At 41.5% G+C, this 18319-nt stretch overlaps 1 protein-coding gene across 3 annotated transcripts in view; it reads left to right on the forward strand.

Moving 5' to 3' along the window:
• KDM3A (lysine demethylase 3A) overlaps nt 1–17414 on the forward strand; it is a 52986-nt gene extending 35572 nt beyond the window's left edge. For 2 of the 3 annotated variants that reach the window (XM_045054525.1, XM_023251854.2), the window contains exons 16-26: nt 1082–1277; nt 3344–3516; nt 3893–4129; nt 5551–5722; nt 8081–8168; nt 8845–8975; nt 13251–13370; nt 13453–13592; nt 15327–15503; nt 15587–15721; nt 16703–17414. In XM_045054525.1, coding sequence (XP_044910460.1) covers nt 1082–1277; nt 3344–3516; nt 3893–4129; nt 5551–5722; nt 8081–8168; nt 8845–8975; nt 13251–13370; nt 13453–13592; nt 15327–15503; nt 15587–15721; nt 16703–16783 — 1650 coding nt within the window. In that variant the 3' untranslated portion in view covers nt 16784–17414. The remainder of the gene's footprint in view (nt 1–1081; nt 1278–3343; nt 3517–3892; nt 4130–5550; nt 5723–8080; nt 8169–8844; nt 8976–13250; nt 13371–13452; nt 13593–15326; nt 15504–15586; nt 15722–16702) is intronic. The other variant, XM_045054526.1, reaches the window with a different exon arrangement.
• Nucleotides 17415–18319: the final 905 nt, after the last annotated feature.

Raw genomic sequence — 18319 nt, forward strand, 5'->3', positions numbered from 1 at the left:
TAATATTGAAATGAACCTTTATATCCCCATTTCTCACCTCAAAAAATGTACATTTCTGTGGTGCCCATGTGACTTTTCCTGGCAGCATCTCTTTCATCTCCACCATCACCTCTACCCCACTCTCTCTTCTTCCCCTTTACCCCAGTGTATCATTCTCTCACATTGTGTTTGATAATCAGAAGTTCTTTCACATTTTCATAAAGCTTTGGTGTCAGAGGCAGTACAGCTAGAAGAGCTGTGCCCCTTAGATTCAGAACTGAATTTGAAATCTTTTTCTGCCACTTTCTAGTTGCATGACTTTGGCTCACGTGGACGGTTTCACATGAGGAGTTCCACTTCCTCATCAATAGCAGAAGAATAATAATGCTGATAATTGGGTATCACAGAAATCCATCACACGTAAAAGAAAGATCAGGACCACAGCAGGAATTTGTTGTTTCCCTCCTTATGTTTGTATAAACTCATTAGCTGAGTCAAGGCAGTTTTTAAGTAACAGAAAAATAAGTGGTGTGCTCTGTCCAGTTTTTTAAATGTTTGAGTTCTTTTAAGAGCTGTTGATCACATTTTAAAGCCTACTATGCTATGCTAAAACAAAAGAGCATTTTGTATTCTGCATCCCATTTCCTTCTGAAATCACAGCTGTACCTTTCCTACCCTGCTTCATTCATTCACTCATTCATTCATTCACTCATTCATTCATCGGCCATGCTGTGAGTGCCTATTCAAGATATTATGAGCTCACAGGGAAGATAGACACAAACTAGTCATTTTAAAGCAGCGTGGTAAGGGGAGGGATAAGGATTTGTATGAGCAAGAGATGGGTGGTAAAGGGGTAGAGAGGGAAACATGTCTTTTGTTTTCACCAGTAATACTTAGAAGCTGTAAGAAAATTAAAATCTCTTTTATCTTGTATAGTTCTGCCCTATTATTGCAAGGTTACTGCAGCTGTGGTGATGTCCAGGACTATTAGGTGGTTTTGTTTGGGGTATTTATCTCTTACTGGTGAGCTGTTAGGGAAGAGGATAAGAAAAAGGAAATGTAATGTTTTAGCTTGTGGAAAATTCTTTTATACTCAACACAGACTTCCTTTGCTGGAGAAAAACCTACTCTTGGTGCCGGGTTCCAGCAGAATCCCTTGGTGTTGGAGCCAGTGCCTGTGGCTGGGGAAGCTGCTTCCAAGCCAGCCAGCAGCATGAAGCCCACCTGTCCAGCCAGCACATCTCCTTTAAACTGGCTGGCAGACCTGACCAGCGGGAATGTCAACAAGGAAAACAAGGGTGAGTGTTTTCTGCTTTCCTGTGGGTTCCTGAGAACTTTAGTCCATTCACGGGAGGAATTGGCAACCTCAGTTGTTGTGAGAACAGAGTAATTAGAAGTGTGTGGAATGGAAAGTATTGGTTCCCTGTAGTTCTCCTGAGTCCTGGTACAAATGCAAGTATTTTTAAAATGCAACCCCAAAGGGGAGAACTTTTGCTGACTGTAGAACTCTAGGTTGAGATTGTGTTTGGCAAGAAAGGAGGGGGCTGAGACTTGTTTGTTTTAATAGGCGATTTTCCATCTTTGTATCCTTACCCTGTGTGTTTTTTCTGTTTTGTCTAATTAGAATGTTCTGGCTTCAGTTTTATTTTTCTCATCTGTGCTTTGTCTCAGGATGCTTGACGACAGTATAAAGAACATGGGCTTTGGATTCAGGTAGTTCGTTAGGTTTAGGCGATTATGCTTTTTAGCCATGTTTTAAGAAAGAAAAATTACAGGTTAATTTCTTCTGTGCAAAGATCCTAATCAAAATTTCAGTGAATAGAATTCAACACTGGGGCGCCTGGGTGGCTCAGTTGGTTAAGTGTCTGATTCTTGATTTTGGCTCAGGTCATTATCTCATGGTTCGTGGGTTCAAGCCCCACATTGGGCTCTGTGCTCACAATGCAGACCCTGCTTGGGATTCTCTGTCTCTCTCTCTCTCTCTCTCTGCCCTTCCCCTGCTTGCTATCTCTCTATCTCTTGCAAAAATAAGTAAATAAACATTAAAAAAAAAAATTCAACACTATGAATAAAGGAATTCTACAGCATGACCAAGTAGGGCTTCAGAAATGCAGTTGTAGTTTAACACTGAAAATGTGGGAGAAAAGTCATGTGACAAGACACAAAGTAGTATAATTCAATAGCTATTCATGATTAAAACAACTCTTAAATAGGAACAAAGGGAATATCCTCAATCTAATGAGTTTCTATAATAAAACTGACAGCAAATATAATGATTGGTTTTTTTAATTGATATTTTTTTTAACAGTTTTCCTCTGCTCAGGAATAAGAGAATACCTGCCATCACTATTTTATTAAACATTGCACTGGAAGTCCTGGCTATTGCAAAGGCAAACAAAAAGATATAAGGATTGGAAAGAAAGATAAAGCTTTCGATATATATATTTTTTAAAGTTGTCGATATTTTAGACAATCTGATTATATGTGTGAAAAATCTAAAAGTATCCATATTTAATAAACATACCTACCAAGATTGCTAGTTACAGTCTTAATTTACATAAATCCATTATATTTTGTATATCAGGAGCACGCAAATAGAAGAGGGAAGTCTAAAAAATACCATTTGCGCCATGTGAGTTCACTCATGTGGAATCTAAGTGTTTTTTTTTTTTACATTTATTTATTTTTGAGAGACAGTGTGAGCGGTGGGGTTGGGGGGAGGGGGTGCAGAGAGAGAGGGAGACACAGAATCCAAAGCAGGCTCTAGGCTTTGAGCTGCCAGCACAGAGCCCAATGTAGGGCTCGAACCCATGCACCATGAGATCATGACCTGAGCTGAAGTCATACGCTCAACCGACTGAGCCACCCAGGCGTCCCTCACTCATGTGGAATCTAAAAAACAAATGAATAAACAAAAAGTAGAATCAGATCTATAATTGCAAGAGGGGAGAGGGGGTGGGCAAAATGGGTGAAGGGGAGTAGGAGATACAGGCTTCCATTTATGGAATGGATAAGTCACAGGAATAAAAGGCACAGCAAGAGGGAATATAGTCATTGATGTTGTAATACTGTTGTATGGTGACAGATGGTAGCTACATCTGAAACTAAAGTAATACTATGTGTCAACTATACTAAAAAAAATTTTTTTTAACATAATATCACCTTGAATGTTGGATATTTATTATTTTAATACAAGTTGGAAATCCTTGTCTAAATCAGTAATTTCATTAGTATTTATCCTCTTAAGTTTTTTGGTTCTAAAGTAAATGAAAGCCAAGTTCGAAAGTAATTCTAATAGAAGACAAATAAGGGATTTGCCTTTTGGAATGCTTTTTCATATGGATGTTTTTCGTTTTGTTTCTAGAAAAACAACCAACAATGCCAATTCTAAAGAACGAAATCAAATGCCTTCCACCCCTCCCTCCTTTGAGCAAATCCAGCACAGTCCTCCACACCTTTAACAGCACAATTTTAACACCTGTAAGCAACAACAATTCTGGTTTCCTCCGAAATCTCTTGAATTCCTCTACAGGAAAGGTATGCATTTGTTTTATTGTTTGTATTCCACCTTACAAAGATGAATACAGTCAGAGCAGGAAGAGACTAGAGAAATTGAAACAGAAAGTAGAAAGAAGGATTTGAATCTTAGGCTTTCCTTCATGGTGCAGGTTTCATTGGCAGGCAGGCTTCACAGGGTTGTAGTACTGGGCTGGGCCATTTTCTCCTGGTAAACTTTTTTCTATACCTGCTTCCTGTGAGTTGTAATGTCAAGTGAGGGAAGGGGACTTACCTGTTTGTCTTAGGGTCCTGACTTGGAATCTTTTCTGGATATGTAATGGCCATCCTACTATTATAGGAATGGGTCTTTTGATGGTGGGGAATATTTAAGACTTGTGTTCTTTCTCAAATTCAGACAGAAAATGGACTCAAGAATACACCAAAAATCCTTGATGACATCTTTGCCTCTTTGGTGCAAAATAAGACTTCCACTGATTTATCTAAGAGGCCTCAAGGACTGACTATTAAGCCTAGCATTCTGGGCTTTGACACTCCTCACTATTGGCTGTGTGATAATCGCTTGCTATGCCTCCAGGATCCCAACAACAAGAGCAACTGGAATGTGTTTAGGGAGTGCTGGAAACAAGGACAGGTAAGAGGGGCCTCTGCTCCTCCAACTCAGTTCAGACCCCCTTTTGGAGGTCTTTTGGCAGGCTTCTGACAGCCCTGCTCCCCCCCCCCCCCCCCCCCCCCCCCCCCGCCTCTACCTCTCAATTGTGAGTGGTATATACTTTATCTACTACTTTTGTACTTTATTGTTTGGGGTGAATATAATTAGGGCACTGTAGCTGTGAGTCTTATTTTTTGCAGTGGACATTCCTGAGCTCTCTACTAGTGAGGTTTTGCTTGCTTCCAAACCAGTTATCACTGGGTTTTTGATGAGTGCTTTCTGGGCTCAGTGATTCTTGGGTGTTGATTCTCAACAGAAGAAGTGAAAGCATGACTAATAGGCTGATGGGGTTTAGGAGATTAGACAAAATACTATGCAAATCATGTGTCCCTCTTCCAGAGTTAAAACCCTTATGCTGAAGGCAATTTTAGGTGGGCCAGAGCCATGTGGTATCATCTTGGAATTGGTGTATAGTCTCCCAGGGGCCTGTTTTTAAAGGGCAGCCTTGTTCAATCTTAGGTTTTGGTTGATGGTTTAGGAGATACATGGCTTTGTAGACCTACTCCTCAGTGTTTTTGTTTTGGTTTTTGTATTTGGGATCTTTGGCTTCTCTTCTGGGCCAAATGGAGTCCTCACTACAGGAACGCTATGTTCTTGGACAAGGCCGGGGCTTGGGGAATTGGCAAATAGAGTTATGTATTTAACCAAAAAAAAAATTTTAAGAATTTTTTAATTCAGCCCCATATACTAACTAATAAGATTTGTTCATGATGGCAGTGACAGGCTGAATACGATCTACCACCCATGTTTTGTTTAGATTACATAATTTTTAAAAAAAAAATTGAATTCACCATTATTTTAGTCAGACCGTTTCACATAAAGATCGGGATTCCTGGGGGTGCCTGGGTGGCTCAGTCCATTAGGTGACGGATTCTTCAGCTCAGGTCATGATCTCGCAGTTCGTGAGTTCAAGCCCTGCATCAGGTTCTGTGCTGACTGCTTGGGATTCTCTCTCCTCTCTCTGCCCCTCCTCCCCTTCACTCTCTCACTCTCTCACCCTCTTGCTATCAAAAATAAATTAAAAAAAAAAAAACATTAAAAAAATTGGGCTTGTCTTGGCCTCTTCGGGTGCCTGTTCCTGCCTGGTAGCAAGCATATTCTGTGAGTAATGGATCTGAGTCGAGTAATGGATCTGATTCTTGCTTGTAGACAGTTACTAATGTAGTTAGAGCAAGGACTGTGTGAAGACAAATGCTTCGGGAGCTCAAAGCGCTAAGCTGTCACTTTGGGATCTAACACTGAGGACCAGCCACAGAGAAACAAGGGGCTGTTTGAAAAGGGGCTGCCACTGGTTTGGGGACAGAGCTGGGGGAGTTCAAACTAAAGTCTTTGTTCTCTTTTAGCCAGTGATGGTGTCAGGAGTGCATCATAAATTGAACAGTGACCTTTGGAAACCTGAATCCTTCAGGAAAGAGTTTGGGAATCAGGAAGTCGACCTAGTTAACTGTAGGACCAATGAAATCATCACGGGAGCCACAGTAGGAGACTTCTGGGATGGATTTGAAGATGTTCCAAGTATGTATTAAAGACCTTCTAAGGGGGTTAGAATGTGAAGGGAGAGCACAGGAGTAGCAGGGGTCTGAAGCCCTTCAGCGGCAATGACAGCATTGTCTGTGATCTTAGAGTTTAAAATTAGTGTGTGCTCTCTTCCTCCCCTTTCTTTTTGCAAAGGTTGTGCTTTCGACCTGAGGCCCAGTCACTTTGTAGTTCCTTAGAGAGGTGAGGTTTTAGTTACCTGTACTTACGGTGGCTCCATGTCTGTCCTGTAACAGACATTCTGTGCCTCCACCTGTGCCTGGCGGGAGGGGAGCACAAAGCCAGGGCGTGGGACTCAAGGCTGGTGGTGTTATGTGTATCTCACTTTTATACATCCTTTCTACGTTTAAAAATTTTAATTATTGATTAATAAGACCTGAAGATGCCAGGGAATGTGAATTCATTTAACACCGGCTGTCCTGGTCACTGCCTACTGCAACTGGGCTAGGGGGGCATTGAGGCAGTAAGGCAGCTTGTGTGTCTGGTGCTAAGGCTTGGCCCTTTCTGTGTATTGGCCAATCAGTAGTAAACTGTTTCCAAGAACATCAAGTTCATCTTTGACCCTGGGGATTCACAGCACAGACATCTGTCACCAGGCCTCCATCCCTGCTGGAGGGTTTGGCCAATTCATTCTTTAGACTCTCAGTAGCTCAAGGTCACTCATTCATCACCCTCACTTTTTTAGACACACTTCCATCTTTGAATCTGCTTCCTTATTTTCTTTTGTCCATATTTACAGATTATGGCTCATACTTTATTTGTAACAAAGTATTTAATACAAGGCACGATGGAGTTTTCTACAAGTACATACTAAGATGGAGTTTCAGACATAAGATGGTTACTTAGGGATCAACATCTGCGAAATAAAGGAAGAGGAAGCAGGACTGAGCAGGCAAAGGAGTCAGTTGCAATGCAGACTCAACAAAGCCTCAGCGAATCTTGCGGAGAGTTCTGAAGCACGTATTGCCCTCCATTGTCTCTGATTAGGCTGCAGTTGGAAATTGTCAGGGTCTTTATTCCCCTGCCTCCCTTATTCTCTAAATGCTGGTGTCCCAGGACGGACACGATCTGGCGAGGCAGCCCTGTGCAGCTGGGGCAGACCTTATGAAGCTTTCCAGTTAGGCCTGAGTTCAAAGCCTGACTCTTGATATGTACTTGTGCATATGAGCTTGGTAACTTCATTTTTCTGAGACTCAAACTTCCTCATGCCGGCAGATGGTAAAAACAGCTAAGAGTCAACTATAGCTTGCCTTTTCTTTACTGACGATTCTGCTGCGCACACCCCCAGCTCACCACCCACACTGACATACTGCTGGTATTCTGAACATACGCTGTACCCTGTGTTTTTCTTTGTTTCCTCCTGTAGTGTGCACTTAATTAAGCTAGGTTATGGGACAGTACTTGGTTGACTACAAAACATTATTACAAATGTTAGTCCTCAAGAGTACAGGGTCTGAAGTCAAACCTGGGCTCCAGTTCCAGTTCTGCCACTTAGTAACTGGTTGATCTTGGGCATCTGCCAGTTTCCTCATCCCCAAATGGGAATATTAAATAGTGCCTAAACTCACTGGGATGTTGGCTTTAGTTGTAAGGATTAAATGGTTAAAACACTTAGCAGAGACTAGAACACAGCAAGAAATGACATAATAGTTGTCATTGCTGTTAATCGTAATTATCAGCATCTTTTTCAAGTAGAGCTTGGTTCTTGGTTCCTTGGCATTACAATGGGTAATAGTGCTGACTAAACCCTGTGGTGCTGTTGACCCTAGTTATCCCTGGACAGAACATCAGGTAGTTTCAGTCTTGCTGGGCAAAACAAGTCATTTATATTTCATGGTGACCTCAGAAAATCTGGTCTACTAAACATCTGTGGCCTCTGATTTTTAAAGTGCACTGCTGTTTATTAGTTGGAGAGCTACTCACTTCTTCCAGAACACTGTATATAGGAGGAAGAGACTGGATCTGAAACAGACAGCTGTCAAAACACCGACTATGTGTAAAGGGCAAAAGGGGGTGGCTGAAGTCTGTAAGTGTGCAGCAGTTTAATAAGCATCTAGAAAAGCTTAGTTCGTAATTTTTATTTTGCTACTCCTGTGTTACCTCCTGGGTACGAATGCATTTCTTGGCCCTATGGAAATAAAATAGGCAATTTTATTGCAATTGGCAGGAGGGGAATATTAAAGAAAAATATTTGTGTACTGAACGTATCGGATTGTGAAGATTTTGCAGAGGTAAATTTTATTGAATTGTTAAGCATAAAATGCTAATTTGCCATTTATTTTGGTCTGTTTCTGAGTTATGAATAATAACAATTCAGTAATTCTGGCTACTTTTCAGACCGTTTGAAGAATGAAAAAGAACCAATGGTGTTGAAACTTAAGGACTGGCCACCAGGAGAAGATTTTAGAGATATGATGCCTTCTAGGTATGATTATTGGTGGGGTGAGGGATGAATCTGTCCTTGACTTGATAGGATAAATTCTTTTTGAGGTGGTGAGAAAACAGTTTTCAGAAGGGAAAGATGAAATGTGGAATAGTTCCACTGGTGCTGATATTTCATTTCTAGTCTTGGAGAAGTGTGTTTTAAATGAGATGAAGAAGTTCCTGACTCTGAGATCTGGCTGACTAACGAAAGGTCCACTAGTTTCAACTGTAGTGCTCTGCTAGAAAGAGGCCAGCTGAGGTGTGCAGCCTCTGGGCTGGAGGCAGTGCTGGGATCAGACACATCAGGGTTCAATGCAATGATACCGTTGCATTAGCAAGACTGCTGAATTGATAGGTCCATTTTCCTGATTGGAGCTTGGACTTTGAAAAGAATGCTTAGAACTAATAATACATCCCTGAGTGTCACTTCTTACCATCAGAAAGTTATCACTCAAATCATTTGTCTGAAATATTCCAGATCATTTTGTTAAAGATGTGTGCTGTAGGAGAGGAGGAAGACATTTTTGTTCCTAACTACTGTAAGTCTCATCTTAAATATTGTAAGGAAAGCTATCTCCATCTTTATCTTCTATTGGTAAGAAGGAACAAAACAGATCAAACAATGTTGGATTAGAAAGGCAGACTTATTTTGCTAACGCTTGGTTCTCTTGTCCTAGGTTTGATGATCTGATGGCCAATATCCCACTGCCCGAGTACACAAGGAGAGATGGCAAACTAAACTTGGCTTCCAGGCTGCCAAACTACTTTGTGAGGCCCGATCTTGGTCCCAAGATGTATAATGCCTACGGTAAGGAAGAAACGGCTAAGTTGAAAACCTTATAATGGAAATAGAGTTAAGTCAGAATGTTTGGAAAATTGCTTTTGGGGGAGATGGAGATGGACAACATTCATAATCCTAATAAGAACACTGCATTTGGCTTCATTTTTGTGTATTTCCTTTCATTTCTTTCCATGTGTGTATTTCCTTTTCGTAGTTACAGTTGTAAGACATATGCAGTTTTTACTTTTTCTTTTTTTTACATCTAATATTATATCTTAAAATCTTTGTGGTGCTTAATTGTTTTTACTGTGATATTTTTTAAATGATTGTATGGTATATCATCAAATCAATTCTGTTACTCATTTTAAAATCAGTCTGCTAGCATTGCAGCTGTTTTAAAACCAGCTATACTTAAATGCAAGTAATCCATGTTGGTGAGTAGTAGTTTGTTGCTTAAGTTAGTATTGGAAGCACACTTTGTTTGTTGTTTTATGTTTATTTTTGAGAGAGAGAGAGAGAGGAGTGCAAGTGAGGGAGGAGCAGAGAGAGAGACACACACACAGAACCTGAAGCAGGCTCCAGGCTCTGAGCTGTCAGCCCAGAGCCTGATGCAGGGCTCAAACCCACGAACTGTGAGATCATGACCTGAGCCGAAGTCGCTGCTCAACTGACTGAGCCACCCAGGCCCCCTGGAAGCACCTTTTGAATTGGATTTTCATTGTTTAGACATGACTCCATAAACTATCCAACGAGGAAGACTGTACAAGATAGAGATTGATTTCCTTGGTCACCAACTAGTTTGGTTTTTTTTTAATTTTTTAATGTTTTATTTTTGAGAGAGACACACACAGAATGCGAGTGGGGGAAGGCCAGAGAGAGAGGGAGACATAGGATCTGAAGCAGGCTCCGGGCTCTGCATGGAGCCCAATATGGGGCTTGAACCCACAAACCGTGAGATCATGATCTGAGCTGAAGTCGGATGCTTAACCAGCTGAGCCACCTGTGTGCCCCTGATCTTGAATAGTTTTGTTTTTTTTTTTAATTTTTTTTTTTCCAACGTTTATTTATTTTTGGGACAGAGAGAGACAGAGCATGAACGGGGGAGGGGCAGAGAGAGAGGGAGACACAGAATCAGAAGCAGGCTCCAGGCTCTGGGCCATCAGCCCAGAGCCCGACACGGGGCTCGAACTCACGGACCGCGAGATCGTGACCTGGCTGAAGCCGGACGCTTAACCGACTGCGCCACCCAGGCGCCCCTGATCTTGAATAATTTTATGTTGGGTCTTTATTTAGGTCTTGGTGATAGTTGGCTGTTTTGAAGGAATTATTTACCCATTGATTGTTGAATGAAGTTTCAGTTTTTTGGATCATTTATTGAATTTGCTTTAGTCTTTTATACTATTTGGATCCCATTTTTCCAGTCCTTCTAGAAATTACTTCTTTGATTTTATTCTTTCCTTCTATAATTACTCTCAACTCCAGTCTCTCAGGCCTGAGGGTGACAGCCCTCCTGAAGATAAGACAGAGTCCTTTAGCACCTTTGCTGTGTTTTCCCGAGACTGTCGGGGGAGGAGAAGAGCAGGGGCTTGGATCTCAGCCCCACAGTTCTTCCATTAGGATGGAGTCAGCTCAGGGATCCACCTGGACTGGAGTCAGGGAACATTTCGAGAAGGGGAAGTTTATGTTGGGAAGCTCCCACGGTCTAGATGCCTGAGATGGTGAGAAATGGTCTGTGGGAGAGAGGACACAGCAGGCAGGGGTCCCCTGGCCTATTCCCTTTGCTTTCCAGGTCTCAGTTTAGAGAACCCTGCATATGCTGTGGGGCTGTTGCATGTTCCCTAGTTGAGTTGCCTTTCTGCAAGCCCGTCGGAGCAGTTAGTTGATTGGAGTCTCAGGGCATACTCTGTTTACAGTGGGGGTTTACGGTGAACTGACATAAATGATTTTTCCACAAAAGGAAATGGTGGAAGTGGTATAATGTCGCATAGTGATTATCCTTGCTTTGTAGACATCCTGAAGCTTTATAGGGTAGAAGTGGTTATCTGAGAAGTTTTCAGAATAAATTGTCTGCTTGGTTTGAATGGCTTGGCAGCATGGACACCCATAGATAGATGGCAGTGTTACTCTTTAAAAGCTTTACCTGTGACAAAATAAGCAGTGAGGGATTGAAAATAATGAAAATGTGTTCGTTTTCAAACACCTTGTACCTTCTCATAAAATTAAAGAGCGGTCATTTTCAAACGTCCAGTGATCGAGCTGTGACTCCTCAGTCAGAGTAGAGTGAAAAGGTTCTTTGGAGAGAGAGAGAGTCAATATCTCTCCAGCTCCAGTACCACCAGCAGTTTTACAGATGTCCAGGTCTTCAGGACAGTAGCAGGGACAGTGACCTTCTCGGGTCTGAGCCTAGGACATCAAGTCTCCTAATTTCCAGGCTAGAGCCATTCTACTCTGCCCCCAACCCCCAGTAGCCCGGATTGTGTCCGCTCACGTGCTTTTCGTAACAGTCCATGGTGCTGTGTTTCAGGATTTTCTATTTTCTGGGAATCCTTTCCCTGGGACCTTTATGTTTTTATGATCTTAGTCTGTTGGAGTTCAGGCTCCTTTTAGAGACTGTTTTATCAGTGTGCAGTCGCCGTGGCCACATTTGGATGGGCTTTGTGCTGATGGCTGGGTAGGTGTCACCTCCTTCCTCGTTGGCACAGCTGTTTTCCCCTATTTGGCACTGATCCAAGAGCAAGCAGCCTGACGAAGCTCTGAGACCTACCTGTTCACGCTTCCTTCCACAGTGTTAACTGTCGCCCTGCAATTTGTGTTTGTCGTTCCCGCATATTTGTGATGCTACCATATAGATTTGTATTCCCGCGGAATATTCTTTGAGATTTAACCTGTGTTTGAGCTTTATAGAAATAGAATCAGGCTTTTGGATATTCATCCATGCTATCATTTATTACTGTCCATTTCATTCATTTTTCTTGTGTCCTATTAATTGCTTTTTCTTCTTAAATTTTAATTTTACTCTTTATTATGGAAAAATGTCCCAAATGTACTCAGAACTTCAGAGTCTAATGCAGTGACTCCCCATATACTTACTACCCAGTCACAGTAGCTATCAGTTTTTTACCATGAGTGTTTCATCATTCAATCCCGTTATGTTTGTCCCTTACCATGTTAAAACAAATCTCCTTTTATGTGTCGCCTTTAAAGCACATCCTTTGATTTTGCCCTAATACCTAATGTTCTCTCCCCACTCTTGGGGCTCATAGGTCAACTGAATGGAAAGAAAGGAAGGCACAGCAGGGCTTTAGGGCCACAGTCCCAGGTGGATGTTATGGGGTGCCCTCTGCTGTGGAGAGCGGCTCCTAGAACCGTAGGCTCTCACAAATCAGAGGGAAGTCCTTGGCCTCCTCCAGACAAAACAGGGCTGTTTCAGGGGCTGGCAGGTTAGAAAATGACTTCCGCTTGCCCAGTACAAGCCAGGCTTCCCTTCACTGCCCATTCAAGAAGCAGAGTCCACATGTCAGGGTGGGCTGTCCAGGGTGACCACAGGGCTTGGTGAGCCTCAAGGTGAGTGCTGAGCAAAGTAGATCTTTTCCAGGGGGTAGGAGATTAAAGTCTCAGACTATGAGCTTGTGCTGTGGCTCACCCTACCCTCCCTATTTGTTTTTGTTTTTACAGTTGAAGGAACCAAGGCAGTGTTTTCTTTCATTCTGAGTGTATAGTCATTTGAGGTCCCAGCTTTATGTGTATGTGAAGGGGATTTCCGTTAGACTCTCCATCCTGAGTGGACCCTGGGCCTTAGGTTTTACCCCACAGTGCTCTAGGCTGTGACAACCTGGGCTTGGATTCACCTGGTCAAGCACATGTCCTTTTGGAGGAGCCACTTTACCATTCCTGAGTCCTGCTTTCTGATTTCTTGGCTTATGAGTGTTTCTTTTTTTTTTTTTTTTTTTTTTTTTTTGCCAGCACACTGATTTCATTGGAAGAAAATTTTCTTCAATAATTTCATCCAGTAGTTTTAGTTCTTACAGGAGTGTGTGTCAAGGACCTACTTTGCCTGTCATCAGAAACAGAAGTCCTACTGTTAGAACTTGTTGTTGTCGTTTTGTTTTGTTTTAATGATTAAATATTTGATGAGATTGCTTTCTTTCAAAGTTGAAAGGATAATTTAATATTAAATACTGTTGTCTTGTACATGATTTAGAGAGGCAAGTTTTAAGTTTGTGACCAAGTATCTCCCAGGGAGTGGGAAAGAGAATGGCAGCCTTCACATCTCAGTAAATGTAAGGTGTTTTCTGTTGGCAGGATTGATTACTCCGGAAGACAGGAAATATGGAACAACAAATCTTCACTTAGACGTATCTGATGCAGCTAATGTCATGGTGTATGTGGGAATTCCCAAAGGACAGTGTGACCAAGAAGAAGGTAGGGTGCTGCTGAGCATAAAAGTGGGGCTTACTCTCTGAGCTGGAGACTTTGGTGTGATATTTGCTTTCTCTTGCTCCAGAAGTCCTTAAAACCATCCAAGACGGAGATTCTGATGAACTCACAATAAAGCGATTTATCGAGGGAAAAGAGAAGCCGGGAGCCCTCTGGCATATATACGCTGCAAAGGACACAGAGAAAATACGAGAATTCCTTAAAAAGGTGTGCCCTTTATCCTATGGCATGTGAGGAGAGAGGCGTGGAGAATAGCAGTATTATAAATTACCACATGTTGAGACTAGCTGGTTACCAGGAAGTCATCACGACCTCAAAAGTTAGACCTGTGCCTGTCAGACTGACGTGGCTGAAGCTGGTTGCTGAGGAACAGACTTCAAAGTGATTAGGCTCACACCTTTGAAAAGAGGAGAGGGGCCTTGCCTTTTTCCTTATGACTGTGTTTTACGTTATAGTGGATTTGGAGATTTTTGTGCTCTACTTTCAGGTTAGTTCCTCTGATCATCTGTTAGTACTGGTTTGTTTTTAATTTTTTTTTTTTAATGTTTATTTATTTTTGAGACAGAGAGAGACAGAGCATGAACGGGGGAGGGTCAGAGAGAGAGGGAGACACAGAATCTGAAACAGGCTCCAGGCTCTGAGCAGTCAGCACAGAGCCCGACGCGGGGCTTGAACTCACGGACCGCGAGATCATGATCTGAGCCGAAGCCGGACGCTTAACCGACTGAGCCACCCAGGCGCGCCAGTACCGGTTTGTTTTTATTGCCTTGAAAATCTAAGTACTGTACTTTAGAGGTTCATATAAAATTCCTTGGCCCTTGATATCTTTGCTCAGAGTGAGTTACTTAGGTCCCTGTAGGTTTTGTCTCCTCACTAGTAGTAGGTCAGGAAAGCCTCAGGCATTGCTTGTGGCCATTAGCTTGTGAAGGGTCATTGGAAAGGGATGCAGGGGTTTTTTAAGATTTCAGGTTTCTAGTAGTAGGCAGATTGTTCAGCAAGGGCTGTGTGTGGAAAGTTCTAGGCAAAATGGACACACTCAGTCTTTAAACCTGTTTGCCACTGAGGCTACTGATTGCAGCCCAGGCATCTGTGACTGACATTCTCATTCTTCAGTTTGTGAGGAATGAATGTGAATACTCCTAGCCTGTTGCCTGGTACCAGGTAGGTCCTTAACCAGCATTGGTTTGAGTCAAAACTGTTTCTTACTTGGGATCATTGGACTCTTTCAAAACCTGCTGGTCACCATATTGTTCCTTTGATTGTGTCAACCTGAGTCTGGGCTGCCAAATAACTGTGTCTAGAATAAACAAATTTATTCTATAGCTATCTTTGGGACTCGTCTGTAACACTGTATTTCAGATTGTTAAATGAATATAGATTTTTAATAACTGCAATACAGCAAGTCTGTTTCTAAGGAACTTGAGCCTGTTTATGTTCAAAAGTTTAGACCAGGGACGCCTGGTGGCTCAGTTAAGCATCCGACTTTGGCTTAGGTCATGATCTCGCACTGTGTAGGTTCAAGCCCCGTGTTGGGCTCTGTGCTGACAGTTCAGACCCTAGATCCTGCTTCAGATTCTGTGTCTCCCTCTCTCTTTGCCCCTCCTCCGCTTGCACTCTGTCTCTCTCTCTCTCTCTCAAAAAATAAACGTTAAAAAAAAAAAGTCTAGACCAAAATATTGTCCAAATATAGCATTTCCAAATATATGCAGACTGCCAGTCAGAGATTATTGGAAATAACAGAAGGAAAGCCACATTTTCTTTCAGTTTTCTCTTGGTTCGTTCAATTAATGTCTTTGAGTATTACTTGTCTCTTTCTGCCAACAGAGTATCTGTTAAGGAAGGCCTGACATCTGTTGACTGCCCACACTATTCAGAGGGGGAAGTGCCCTCGCTGGGCCTCAATATGTTGCTCAGTTTCATAATACTTCAAATGTATTCTAGGTATCAGAAGAGCAAGGTCAAGAAAACCCAGCAGACCATGATCCCATTCATGATCAGAGCTGGTATTTAGACCGATCACTAAGAAAGCGTCTTCACCAAGAGTATGGAGTTCAAGGCTGGGCTATTGTACAGTTTCTTGGGGATGTGGTATTTATCCCAGCAGGAGCTCCACATCAGGCAAGAAACATTACTTTGTTCTTTATTCTCCTTACACTAAGAACTTTTGCATATGTGTTACTGATGTAGCTTGTGTTTTCCAGGTTCATAACTTATATAGCTGTATCAAAGTGGCCGAAGATTTTGTTTCTCCAGAGCATGTTAAACACTGTTTCTGGCTTACTCAGGAATTCCGTTATCTGTCACAGACTCACACCAATCATGAAGATAAATTACAGGTAAAAATATTACTGATTCCTGGTGTTCTCTGACTCTGGCTTCATGACCCATTATTGACCTTATAAAGAGAGTCTGTGAACTTGGCCATATCACACTTGGCACATGAGTTGATGAACTGGCTTATGTCTAGTTCCACTGTCTACATAGGCCAAGGAGGAACAAACATAGAAGAAATCTTACCTTGGTTTGCTGTTGTTTAGATTGTAAATACTGTGCCCCAAGAGAAAGGCTTTAGTATTGAAAATGAATAGATCTGATATCTGATCCTGGCTCAACTGCCAGACATTGGTCTTGAACAAAGACTCTTAATGCTGTGTTGTTATCCCTGAATAGAGCAGAACAGAATCTTGAGGATCCAGAGAGTGGGTTCAAAGATGCTTTTAATAGTGAATTATGTAAAATATAATTTCATACTTGGAAAACTAGGGGAACATACAGGTTTTGAAAAATTGTACCTTGGGACTTGCCTCTCCCTGTATTCACCAGGCTCAGTGCCACGTGGCATCAAAACCTGCATGAGGGGGAAAAGGCATGGGTTTAAAATAGGTATGAAATACTGGCCTAATGGAGTCTAGGGGCCTTTTCAGTATTGACATGTTGAATACTGAGTTTTAAATTTGGAGAGAGGGGCTTCCTGAGCGGCTCAGTGGTTGAGCGTCCAACTCTTGATTTCGGCCCAGGTCATGATCTCACGGTTCATGGGATCAAGCCCCATGTCAGGCTCTGTGCTGAGCATGGAGCCTGCTTGAGATTCTCTTTCTCCTTCTGCCCCTCCTCATGTGTTCTCGTTTTCTCTCTCTCTCTCTCTCTCTCTCTCTCTCTCTCTCTCTCTCTCTCTGACTCTAAATTTAAAAAAATATTAAAAATTTAAAAAAAAATTTAGAGAGAATGGTAGTAAAATTGGTAAGGGAAAAGTTTACTCTTAGGGACAGATTTTAGATTTATTGGTGAACTGACCATGTTTTCTCCTGTCCTTTTAGGTGAAGAATGTTATCTACCATGCAGTGAAAGATGCAATTGCTATGCTGAAAGCCAGCGAATCCAGTTTCAGCAAACCGTAGGGGTCCAAGAGACGCCTTAACCCCTGTACATTGGACGTGAATTACTGGCAGCTGTTCAAATTCTTCAGGCAGGATTCCTGTGGACTTTGAGATTCATGTTACCTCATCTTCTTTTTTAAACTGTACCCAACTGGTAAGGGTACTCTGTCTAATGTATATTTCTAGTGTTTACACACACTAAATGTGTATATGTAGGAACTATTTACAGAACATGCATCCTTAAACTGTGACTTTTCACCTAGTGCAGACCTTCTACCATGCTGTAAAAACAAAACCTCTTACCAGCTCTGGAACAATACCTGCAGTTATTCCCAGCTGTTTGGTTGGACAGCTTAGTCAAATGGATTTATAACTCTTAGGAATCACTGCACGGTTTATTTGGCTGTATTTTGTTTTGTGTCTGTCTGAGTATCCTCTCCCCTACCCCTTAGGGTTCAGATGAGCGATGGAGGAAATGACAGCTAACGATGCAGTTCCTACTGTATTACATTAGGACTGGCATTATATAGCAGAAATCAACTACTGTACAATTCTTGGGTTTAACCATCTTTAGTTAAATGGAGTTTTAATTTAAATGAAGCTTTGCTAATTTTAAGTGTTAAGCATTTTGCATTAAAGTATTCATATAATATTTTGACTCCACTCATTGGCATTATTATCCTCTGGTTATAGATTCAGCACACTTTTCTGCGATGTTCTAGGTATAAGAGGTTGCTCTGGGAATGCCTCTTAAAAGCAAAGAAATTAGATGCTATAGTGATTTGTGATTATTTATAATGCTAACATGGAAATAAGTTTCTTCTTAGCCAAATGGAAGCCTTGTCACACTTTTGCAAAGAAATACTGCCAATTAACTAAATTTAGAAGTGGAAGTTAACCAAGAAATCAAATAATGACTGGTTAAATGGTTCTAAAAAAATATTTCAAAGAGATTGAAATACTTTGTCTTGTCTTTCATAATATAAGAGTTTACGAAGGAAAAGGAAATTATTAGAAATTTTAGAACAGTAGGATCTTAAAACAATCCTTTCTGAAGGAAGAGAATTCATCAGGAAGCCACCTTTCTGTATTTCCCTGGGCTTCTCTCCAAGCCAGGCCTCAAAGGAGTCCCACCGATAGTTACACCACTGTTATTCATAATCAGATAGATTGTAACAAGTGTGAAAACAGAAAGCCACCATGAACAAGAGTCGATAAGAACTTTCAAATTGCCGTATTAAACCTGCAAAGGTTTACAGATTGGAATGATCCAGTATTATTTTATATTCTGAACTGTTTAATACATTAAAAGAAATGAGAGTATTGGAATATGATGAAAGAATGAGATTTCCAGAAATGACCAAATATGGAAAGAAGCTAAATAGAATTTATAGAAATGAGACATGATGGTTAAAATTAGAAATTCAGCAGATGAGTTAAACAGAAAAAATTCTTTTATGAACTGGAAGATTGGTAAAAATACAGAATACAGCATTGAATAACAGGAAACTATAAAGAAGTGTTAACTGAAGCAGGACACTGAAAAATACATGTTTG

Source organism: Felis catus, chromosome A3 (genome assembly GCF_018350175.1).
Source record: "Felis catus isolate Fca126 chromosome A3, F.catus_Fca126_mat1.0, whole genome shotgun sequence".
Lineage (NCBI taxonomy): Eukaryota > Metazoa > Chordata > Mammalia > Carnivora > Felidae > Felis > Felis catus.